Below are 11,625 nucleotides of genomic sequence, written 5' to 3'. Positions count from 1 at the left end.
ACTGAATAGAGTTTTTGAAGCGCCATCATATCCATCCATCATAAAAGTAATCCATACGACTCCAGTGGGTTAATAAAGACCTTCTGAAGCGAAGCGATTGTTTTTTGTAAGAAAAATATCCACATTTAAAACTTTATAAACTATAATCACTGGCTTTTAGCAACGGCCGTATGCGTGTTCATTAGAGAGACGAGTTCCGGCGGAAGGGTGACCTCTGACCCGACGTGGGATGTAGGAAATTCTTCTCTTATATCAAAATCCTCTGACATTTTAATTTAAAACTTCTCATTTTAGACTTCTAATTCTTGATCTGTGTTTTGTTTTGCGTTTCCGTGTTTGTCAATTTTAATTTTTGGGTGAACAATTCCTTTAGGTGTCATTGGGCCCCAAGTTATGGCACCTTGAAAAAAGATTATGTAGACAAACTTTTTTTTTTTTTTGTGAGGGGGATAATAAAGAATCATGCACCATAAGGCCAAAATCATATATTTAGAAAGTATAGAAGTGTAGTGCAGGATCAATTTTGATTTCACGTTGGCTTTCTACACTTCTAAGATTAATTCATAAAAGTTTATAAATAATTAATTCTTATCAGTTTTCTATCCATATTTAAAGCCATACTTTGCTAATTACTCTTTAACTAAAGCCTTTAGTGAGTCACAGCAATAAAGATTTACTCTGCTGTATTGAAAGGCCTAACCAGGCAGAACCCAGATTGAGTAAACCCTGTAAAAGGTTATTGAGCCAGACATATCAATACATTATCTCCTTCTTGCAAACGCATTTATTGCAATTGCTTTTAAGTATATATAGCAAGACGCTACATTAATGGAAGATAAAAACATACAATTTACAGTCTGATTATGAGTAATAGCGACACATTTGCTACTAAATTCTCTTTCTCTGTATGTCTCAACCTTGATCAATATCTAGTCAAACAAGGCCGTAACTATTCACAAGTCACTATCTTTGTCTAATCTAAATCAAACAAGACCATTACTTAATTTTTTTAAGTCTTATCCTATACCACCATCATCTCAAATCCCCTGTACCACCATAACATCCACTTTTCTCCTCAAGCTAGAATTACACACGCTGCTCTTTTGCTCCACTCTCCCTAAATCATGTAATAGACTGTCAAATACTCATATATCAGCCAGTCATCCTGTCTGCTCCTCGGCCACCCCCGACGGGCTCACCTTTATGCTGATGATGGAGATGGCACAGGTTTGGGGGGGGGGGGGGGGGGGGGGGATGGTGTTTGGCAGAGGTGGGTGAAGTAAAGAAAGAAAGAAAGAAAGAGAGATAGAGCATCTCCATCAGGCTGCCAGCCAGAGCCAGTGATTAATTCCAGCAGATGCCTGGTATTTGCCTCTGAACGTGGGGGTGTGAAGCGCTCTTTCTCTCTCTTTCTCTTTCTCTCTCTCTCTCTATCTCTCTCTCTCTGTACCCAGGCTGGCTGGCAGATCTTAATGAAATATTAACCAGCAGGAGATAGACCAAGCGAGCGAGGACAGACACAGGCGTGGGCTTCGGCGTAGGTGCGGGGAGAACCGGCCTTTCATAACAAGGAAAAGGAGAAACCCCCTCCACATGAGCATATATATATACACACACAAGGCAATAACACATCAGGTTATACAAGCTACCCAGGCTGTCCTGGATGTCCCACATCTTCCACCCCCATTCCCTGGTAAGGGAACACCCTCCCACTACTCTTGTTAAACTAAAAAGTGAGTCACCAACTGCCACCCCGTTTCCTCATCTGAGGTTCTAGTTATATAAAGATGTTGATCATTAGAAGGATGACACTTGCCTGCATGTCTCTTCGAGTCACCTGTGCAATTACATCAAAATCTTTCCTATTAGTTTTCTATTCGTGATTTTTTTTAAATCTTTCGTTGTATGCAAGTTTATGGCAAGCCCGGCCAAAATGAAAACGAAATCTAGTGGAGGTTCCTAGTATAACTGTGCACGTTTAAGCACAAAAAAATGTCTGTTTTTGTTATCTTTCATCGTAGGCTAACCTGCTTCACCTGTGAAACGACTTTTCTTTTTGACTGACGTCACAAAACCTTCATAACAAACCGCTTTTTTGTTTAAAAACAGCTCTTAAATAAATAGCATACACTGACTGGCTATTCACTAATCTTATGTCCATCATTTCATTGTTAGTTTAGCCTACTTAAAAAAAAGTTATGTTATTTGCGTAAGTTCATAAACAGTTTTGCAACAGGTAAAACTCTGATTGTTATTGTTATCCATTATATGATTGATGAAAGTAGCCCACTTAACAGGCCTATGCTGTACTGTATAAAGCTCTATTTTTGTGTAGTTTGTGTAATTTTAGACAAAAGTAACACACCCAGTTAATAGTTCTTCCGTTCCTCACAGCCTCGTTTTCTTTCGCGTTAAATTAAAATGGCGTCTGCTCTGACTAAGTCTATTGAGTCAGCAAAGTTACATCGATCTCCCTGCCAAAGCCACGGCGCACTCCTTGCTCTTCTCCTCAATTTACAGAGCATCAGTCCACCACCGGCGTCCGGAGAGCATGCTGCAGCGCTTATTTGCATGGGTGTCGGGAGTTGAGTGACAGAGAGGATCCCTGTGTATCGAGTCCGGGACATCCCCCAATTAAACAGATCTCTTCTCTCCTCTGTCAGCACCCGCCATCCATCAGTGCCAACGCGCTGGCCGTGCACTGAATAGCCAAGTGTCATTTCCTCATCAAAACAAGCAAATGAGTTTAATTTTAATTCAGAATATAAAACTAGAGATTTATAGGAATAGTAGCCTATATACTTAATGGAGTATCACCATAACATATTAGGGCACTTTTCAGCTGTTAGGATGATAGATAGATAGATAGATAGATAGATAGATAGATAGATAGATAGATAGATAGATAGATAGATAGATAGATAGATAGATAGATAGATAGATAGATAGATAGATAGATAGATAGATAGATAGATAATGTTTATTGAAACATATCCATCATATTAAAACGACTTATAATAATAGTTCTGCAGCAGTGTCTAAATTTTCACATTAACGAGTTGCACAAGGCTGCACGTTTTTGCGTTGTATTGCACATAGGACTAGGCTATATTCAGTTCGTAATGAGATCAGTTCGTCGGAGTAAATAAGCCGATCTTGCATGTGTATTTGTTTTCTAGTGATTAGAACTAGCGCAGCTATAGAAAAGGCGAGCTTTATATCGAATCAAAGCGCCTGTGCTAATGTTGAAATAACGTAATATTTATGTGCATTTGTGCACTGAAAGCGCGCTGTTGTTTAAGTTTTGAGGAAAAAGTTGTCTCTCATAAATCTTGGAACGGGCGAGGCAACATAGTGCTGACATTAGTTATTGTGCGGAGCGCTGGACTTCAATTGCACCCAAGCCTCCCTTTCACTGCCAAGCGCCGATCAGCGCTACATCAGGAAACTCCAAATAAGGGCATGGAAACCCACCGGAATCAAGCCTTATGTAGTCACGACCTTATATGGCATGGCGGAGCGGGATCTTCCGGCCAGGGCTCTGCTACAGCGCAGACGGGAAACCCGAACATTTAGCGAGACTTTTTAAGGAGAAAATGTAGACATGCGCTTCTCTTTCTCGCAGCGAAACACTGTGCTTACCAAGCATTGATTTGCTGTGGAGGAGGAACGGGCATCTCCCCTCCATTTAATGCACAGACTTAATGTTTAAGCTCCCCAATCTGCTTTTTTCCTCTAGGCAAACGTCATGTGTCCTCCACTGCAGTGCCTAAATATGGGCTTCCTCCAGTCCAAATATGGACATCTACGTCACGGCAAGAGGGTATATAAAGGAGTAGGGATCCTCTGAGCTGAGAAAGAGCCTAGAGAGCCCAAGCGATTCAGCACTAGTGCAGACAGCTGATAGGCAACACGTTGCGATATATATATATAATAACCAAATACATTTTGACACATTAAATAAATGTGACAAGTCAACTCAAAACAACAACAGAAAAAAAACTGCGACCTACTTTGCTGAAAAAGTGAAAATTTGAAGTAGGGAATGATCAGAAGGGACATTCTGAATCTCAGTTATTTTATCTGAGACAGTGGATTTGTTCTGCATCTTTGGACAAACAAAAAGGAGAAGAGGGAAGACAAACAAGAGGACAAACTGTGAGAGTGAGGAGATCAACCAGAAAGAAGGAGAGTCAGACATCGCAGCATCTTCACATTTGTCGTCCCAGAGGGGTTAGCTGCTGATCTCTCCAGCACACTTCTCTCCTCTCCGAGCACACTCCAGAGAGATGGCTGCAGCCAAGACAGAGATGCTCCTGCCTGCTCTGCAGATCTCCGACCCCCTGAGCTTCCCTCACTCCCCCATGGATAACTACCCCAAGCTGGAGGAGATGATCATGCTGAACTCTGCAGGGACCCCCTTCCTCAATGCCACAGCACCTGAAGGCACAGGATTTGGCTCTGGGGAGCCCGGGGAGCAGTTTGATCACCTTGCTGGAGGTAAGCGCTAAATCCCTCTTGATTAAATTGCATGCTTGTTTCATACAGAGAATTGCTTGCTTGTGCAAAAATGCATTTGTTTGAATAGTTCATAAATGTGTCTTCATGTTTTATCTGGCTTTGTTTAAATGGGAAGTCTTATGTTTTAAGAGTTATTGTAATAAAATAATATGCACTGATGTAAAGTTTAAATTAAAATTTTAACAAAAGCTAGCAGCAATTACAGAGTGGTCACAGTAAAATCAGTTGAATGAATGAGGCATTTACAATTTGCAGAACAGCTTAATTTTAAAACCATTTTATGAGTCATTGAAATTGGAGATTTAATAAATATAAGCTGTGTGCGAGGGGAAGAGAGATCAGGATGACATTAATAAGAAAAAGAGCATTGACTCTGAGAGAAGCGCACATGCAGATGCTTTTAGTCTGCGCTGGCTCTTGTCTCTGAGGGAGATCGGCAAATGTGTGTGTGTGTGTGTGTGTGTTTTGGTTGGGGGGGGGGGATGGCGGTGGTAGTCCTGCACTCCATCAGCACCTGCTGCTCTGTCTGAGATTGTGGGAAAACACAGTTTCGACAGCCAGCAGGACCCCCCAACTAAACCTCTGGGATCATTTATGTGCACACAAATGAGCTCAAGACAATTAAGAGTTAACTAGCAGTGCTATGGTTTTTAATCCATTCTCTCTGTTTTGTGGTTGCTTTTGCAGACACGCTTTCAGAAATTGCCATCGAGAAATCTATGGCAGATCAGACCTACTCCACCCAGCGACTGCCCCCCATCTCTTACACGGGCCGTTTCACCCTCGAACCTGCCACCAACTGCAGTAACAGTCTGTGGGCTGAGCCACTGTTCAGCCTGGTCAGTGGGCTGGTGGGAATCAACCCACCCCCCACCTCCATTCCGTCCTCGACCTCTCAGGCAACTCTCCCCTCTTCCTCTTCTTCGTCTTCCATCCCCTCTTCCTCTTCATCATCCACATCCAGTGCCAGCCTGAGCTGCTCCGTCCACCAGAGCGAGCCCAACCCCATCTACTCAGCGGCTCCCACCTACACCAACTCCAGCCCAGACATCTTCCCTGAGCCTGGCACAAACTTCTCCACCTCAGTGGGCACCTCACTGCAGTACTCATCGACATACCCCAACAGCAAGGCCTGTAGCACCAGCTTCCCTGTGCCAATGATCCCAGACTACCTGTTTCCCCAACAGCAGAGTGAGATCAGTTTGGTGGCCCAAGACCAGAAGCCCTTCCAGACACAAGCTGGACAACAGCCCTCGCTGACGCCGCTGTCCACCATCAAAGCCTTTGCCACCCAAACCGGTTCTCAGGACCTGAAAAGCGTCTACCAGTCTCAGCTCATCAAGCCTAGTCGCATGCGCAAGTACCCTAACCGGCCAAGCAAGACACCTCCACACGAGCGCCCCTACGCATGCCCCGTGGAGACCTGTGACCGTCGCTTCTCGCGCTCAGACGAGCTGACACGCCACATTCGCATCCACACCGGCCAGAAGCCCTTCCAGTGCCGGATCTGCATGCGCAACTTCAGCCGCAGCGACCACCTGACGACCCACATCCGCACACACACTGGCGAGAAGCCCTTCGCCTGCGAGATCTGCGGCCGCAAGTTCGCCCGCAGCGACGAGCGCAAGCGCCACACTAAGATCCACCTGCGGCAGAAGGACAAGAAGGCGGAGAAAGGCGGCATTACAGTGCAGAGCTCAATTGCCAATGTATCCATCTCAGCTTCCTCGCCAGTGTCTAGCTACCCCTCTCCCATCACTTCATACCCCTCACCGGTCTCCTCCTTCCCATCCCCAGTGAACTCCTGCTACTCCTCGCCGGTCCACACCTCCTACCCCTCCCCTTCCATCGCAACCACTTACCCCTCGGCAACCAGCACCTTCCAGACGCAGGTGGCCACCACCTTCCCTACCTCAGTGGCCAGCAACATCTACAGTTCTCCTGTCACCACCCCACTGCCCGACATGCAGGCAACGCTTTCCCCTCGGACAGCCGACATCTGCTGAGACTTTTATCACCCACCCCAGACCTCCAGGCTCTCCCTTGACTCAAAGGAACAGAAAGCATCAGTGACTTCTAAGTCCTCTCTGCAAAAAGCACTTTTCTGCCCATGCTCCCAACATGGCTCAGTTACAAAACAGTCAAGGACTCAGCAAAGACTTTTGAAAACAAAAGGGATTTTTGTGTCGTTCTCTCCCTTCGAATCCTGTCCTTTCAAACGAGGCATATGAGACTTTCAAATGACAAACAAAAGCAACAGGCTTCGGCAAGTTTTCCCTCAGACTATGCGTGCACAGACGTAATTGCGACGCAGAATGGCTAAAGGACGTTATTGGTGTAATCGAAGCCTGTGGGCTTCAGGCTCAGAAGCTTGACTCGACAGGTGTACAGTTACAAAAGACATTTGAATAATATACATAAGCTACAGTATATTGTACATGTGCCATGTTTCCTTTTTGTTTTTACTTTTTAGTACCATTGTTGTGACAATTGATTTGAATATTTGCATTGTATTATTCTTGAGCAGGGCCATATTTTATAAGATACATTCTGTATTAAGTAGTAAAATGCTGTGATGAGTTCTTGACTTTGTTTGACTAGAAGCACTTAAGTATTCTGACGCATGTGGAAGAGTGATGTTAGTTTCTCTTATTTTGTAAATATCATCCACTGGTACTATATTTCTCTTTTTCAAATGTGACAACAAAAACCTGTTAAATGGAGGGGAAAACATCAGAAAAGATTCAACCACAAATCTTCAATTTTTTTGGTGCCTTTTGTGAAGCCTTGCAGATGTTTTGACAGATATCAGCGTGTGGATGCATTGCATCTAGCCTTAAGGTGTAAGGGATTTTGTTTTCTTGTTTCTTTTTTTCTATATTCAGAAAGTCATTTCAAGGAAAGAAGGGAAAGGATATGAGGGCACTGCATTTCTTTGGGATGTAAGCAAAAAAGAAAACTATAAACTATATTTTTGTAATGGAAATGTACATATCTACATCTTGAGGAGTTGGAATGCTGTAGTTACCTACTGAGTAGGCATGGGATTTTTTGTATGTTATTTACATGCGGTCCATTATTTTGTTGTTATTTTTATTTTGTATTTGTGTTTGTTCGAAAAAGTGACTGTTTATGGCTTCTAAACACATTGAATGCGCTTAACTGCCAATGGGATATTTGGTGTACAAGATATCCTTCAAGAACAGAACTATAAATAAAACATAAATATATAAATATATACGTTGAATCCCTGTCTTGCTTTTCATCGCTTAGCAACAGGTCTCGATGAATTTTGCTTTATAGAGTGAACACACACACACCACTGCATATTAAAAAACAATTTACTGTAATACAGTATGTCATTAAAAGCCATTAGTTCATAGTCTCAAGTTACAAAATGTAAATTATTAAGAGATTTTCTCATGCACTGACAGCATAAATTCATAATAAAATGCTGTGATTAAAATGACAGAGTAGCTAATTGCAATGAATAATTTCAGTACCTCAGATTAATAATTATATATATATATTTGTATGTATATATATGCTTAGCTTTGAAAGCATACAAGCATACAAGCTTTCATTTGAAGTCTGGCCTTTCATAAAAATCAAAAAAAATCAAAACCACAATATAACCTAGAGCAAAAAAAGAAAAGAAAAAAAGAGAACAAAATTAATAAATAAAAACTTGACATCAAAAATATATGTACTGATGCGTTCTTTTGTTCAGAAGTTCGGCAAACTGAGAAGCCAATCATGGAGTTGATACGGCAGATCAGATTGTCTCTCTTTATTACTTATCAAAAGAGCTCCTGGGCGTCATGAGAATATGTTATCAAAAGACAGCATGTACGAATGTGACTGGATGCGCTTGGGGCTTAATTATACATAGATAGCAATCTTGTAAAATCAGTCGACACTAATAAGACGCCCTTGTAATGGGCTTCCGTGTCTATTGAGTTTGTCAGGGGGAAAAAAAGTCTCAGTATCGAAGTCGCTTTTAAGAGTAAGGCAGCTTTTGCTCTATTGTATGTTTTACCTTCCTACATGAGTGCCTTTGTAAAAGAAAAATAATAATCTGCTCATACTAATTTCTCTGCCACCAAAAAGATCAAATGAAAAAACTCTCTTTGCATCCTGGAATCCGAACGCACTTTGTTTGCTCGTTACAGCTCGGTTAAACTGTCTTGTCAAGCAAGATACAAGTTAAACAGATTTTATGTGACAGAGGTTGTGGGTGTATACGTAAATGTGTAGCGTGTCTATACATTTTTTTCCTCATTTATCATAGTGAAAAGCCAAAGACCATAAAGGCTGATTATCTTACTACTGTGGATAACATAACATAGCCATATGTGTGAACAGATGAGAAAGAAATTAGAAGGGTTTTTTTTCCATCACATGCTACAACACCACATTGATAGCCAGGCCAATTGAAGCTCAATATGTTAAAATCTCAGACTTTTAGGGTGTGTCAGCAGCTCTGGGATGGAAAAATTGGCTTGTGTTTATGTAGGGGGACTTTCCCAAACTATGAGGCAATATCAGCCCAAAAGATGAAGCCACAGAACAGCACCAGATTCGAACACATCTAAAAGAGGGATAACAACCGTGAGACAGAGCGAGTCGAAGCGAAAGAACAACACAAAGGAAAGTAATTAGGGTAATTGGTCTCATAATCCCAAATTGACTCTCTACAAATGTCTTCAGTGAGACAGACGTCGCCTGAATCAGATGTCAATGAACCTCAATGAAGGAAAGACTGTTTGTTTGTTTGTTTATCATACCTATTATTTTACAGGGTCATTTAAAGGGTCACAGTCTCCTGAGAAAAAAAAAAAAAACATCCCCCGCTAAAAAGACCAGTTTAGACCAGCATGAATTTCCATGCTGGTTCAGTATGTATTTTTTGAAAGCATAGTTAGGCAACTATGGTCGCAAGTTCTATCGTTACCAACATAGTTAAACGATTTGCTATTTCCCGAAACCATAGTTACATTGAACATTCGCAGCAATGCAAAGTTGTGTGGTCAGAGATACAGCTTTTGACTTGTGGTTAGTAGCTAGTTTCTTGTTAGTATGTCATATGGACTTAAAGGTTTAGTTCACTCAAAAAATGAAAATTATGGCATTAATTACTCACCCTCATGTCATTTAAAAACCACAGGACCTTCGTTCATCTTCAGAACACAAATGAAGACATTTGGATGAAATCCGAGAGCTTTTTGACTCAATAGACAGGAATTTAAATACCACTGTCAAGGTCCAGAAAGGTACTAAAGACATTGTTAAAATAGTCAACTTGACTACAGTGGTTCAACCTTATTTTTTTATGAAGCGACAAGAATACTTTTTGTGCACAAAAACAAAACAAAAATCTCTTTTCTCTCCTTACACAGTTGACGCAGTAAGCACAGTGCAGGCTTTCGTGTTTATGTGCGAATGCCGGCTCAGAATTGATTGGTAATTAAATTGCTGTCTATTTAGGAGTCAGAGAGCTCTGGATTTCATCAAAATGTCTTAACTTGTGTTGAACAAAGGTCTTACGGGTTTGGAACGACATGAGGGTGAGTAATTAATGACAGAATTTTAATTTTTGGGTGAACTAACCCTTTTAACATATCATGAGCAAAATCCACAAGCTAACAAGCAGTAAAATTTACAGTATTACTGCTCTGAATTTTAATCTGACATTTATTCTGATCCTGAATCGATTAATTCACAGAAGCTACTACTCCACCACCTGCGTGATACAACAGCCTTATATTGTTGAACAATGGATATGGTTTTGAGAAACAGTCATGACTAACTAGTTAATTTCTCCAAAAATGCATCATATTATGGTAGTTACGGCAAGTTACGTCATTGTACAGGAAACTCACCCTAGTTGTAATGCTGGTGGACAAAAAAAAAATGATGTTCAACCATAATCTTTCCGGTTGACCAAAGAAATCTTGCTGGTTACAAAAATGCAAAAATTCTGGGTACAGATTCAAAAATGGTGCGTCAACATCACTGAAGCCAAAACATAGTTGGTTCTCACATGTGTAACTAATTACTCAACTTGACGTGAACATTTTCTTCTTGCAGGTTTGGAATGACGTGAATGCATAATCATGTTCACTTTTGCATAAACTATGCTTCCAAGCTAGCAAAAATACAGTAAGCAATTAAAGACCTATGTTTTACACAGTTTCATTCCAGTATTATTTTGCTAGGCTTACCTCTATCCATTTCTTCACTATGACTAACTCAAAGCCAGAGCACTCACACGTCGATCTGCTCTGAAGCATCTGTGATAACAAACCCCTATCCCCATATCCGTGGTCATTTCAGAACGGTGTGAGTTTCACATTCAACAGGCATCACACAGAGCTACGCTAGTCAAGCGCTAGCAGCATATGAAGACTCCGTAGGGGAGCGGGAATTCAAAGCGCTGTCCCACAACAAGTTTAAAGCAGACTTTGTGACAATGTGCCCCTCGCACCCAACTTTAGAGCAGAAACGAGCTCTTTCAAGAGCGCTGGATGTGTTGATAATGTTTTCCCTTTGCTGGCTTTCGTAGCGACTTAGTTGCTTTTGCTTATATCAAAGTTGACTGGCTGACACGGAGGCCTCGCTCAGTTTTGGAGAAAGCAAGAATGACAGCCATGGAGACAGAGGAAGCAAGATGATGCATCGCTCTTTTCCCCACTCGTCGACTCACAATAAAGCCACCTCACCAATTCTCCCATGAGCCTCCACTTCAAGGCCTCTGCCTGTTAAAATAAGTGTTTGTTCTCTTATTCTTTTTGGACCTTTTTTAGGGGGGTGTGGGGAGGGGAAAAAATGAGAAAAAAAGGATCTAGTGCTCATTCTCATTGTCTATCCCTCTATCCTTGCGCCCTGTTAAATGGCATATGCTAATTAGCTCCATCCATTTCTGATGCAAGGTCCGTATGCAACTCTTTCCCTCTCTCGTTCTTTTTCTCTCTGTCGTTTTCTCCCTTTCATCCAACTACAAATGCTTTCTTATTGCATCTTTGCCCTCAGGCCTTTTAAGATCCCTTTTTGAAATATGCCGTTTGATAAGCACATCATTGGCTAAGTCCCCACAGTGATTAG

At 41.7% G+C, this 11,625-nt stretch overlaps 1 protein-coding gene across 1 annotated transcript; it reads left to right on the top strand.

Moving 5' to 3' along the window:
• Positions 1 to 3,838: 3,838 nt before the first annotated feature.
• Positions 3,839 to 7,759, top strand: egr1 (early growth response 1). Its single transcript, XM_048176229.1, has 2 exons — positions 3,839 to 4,500; positions 5,209 to 7,759. Exons 1-2 carry the CDS (start codon positions 4,290 to 4,292, stop codon positions 6,525 to 6,527), a joined length of 1,530 nt encoding a protein of 509 aa, XP_048032186.1. The 5' UTR covers positions 3,839 to 4,289; the 3' UTR covers positions 6,528 to 7,759.
• The last annotated feature ends 3,866 nt before the right edge of the window (positions 7,760 to 11,625 follow it).

This window comes from Megalobrama amblycephala, linkage group LG23, assembly GCF_018812025.1.
Source record: "Megalobrama amblycephala isolate DHTTF-2021 linkage group LG23, ASM1881202v1, whole genome shotgun sequence".
NCBI lineage: Eukaryota > Metazoa > Chordata > Actinopteri > Cypriniformes > Xenocyprididae > Megalobrama > Megalobrama amblycephala.
The sequence above is the reverse complement of the archived record's forward strand: the minus strand, read 5'-3'. Positions and strand labels throughout refer to the sequence as shown.

Bases quoted from the DNA above. Each gene is read 5' to 3' on its own strand.
- egr1 (XM_048176229.1), top strand. From the start codon at position 4,290: ATGGCTGCAGCCAAGACAGAGATGCTCCTGCCTGCTCTGCAGATCTCC. The intron at 4,501-5,208 runs GTAAGCGCTAAA...TTGCTTTTGCAG, and splicing joins GTTTGATCACCTTGCTGGAG to ACACGCTTTCAGAAATTGCC.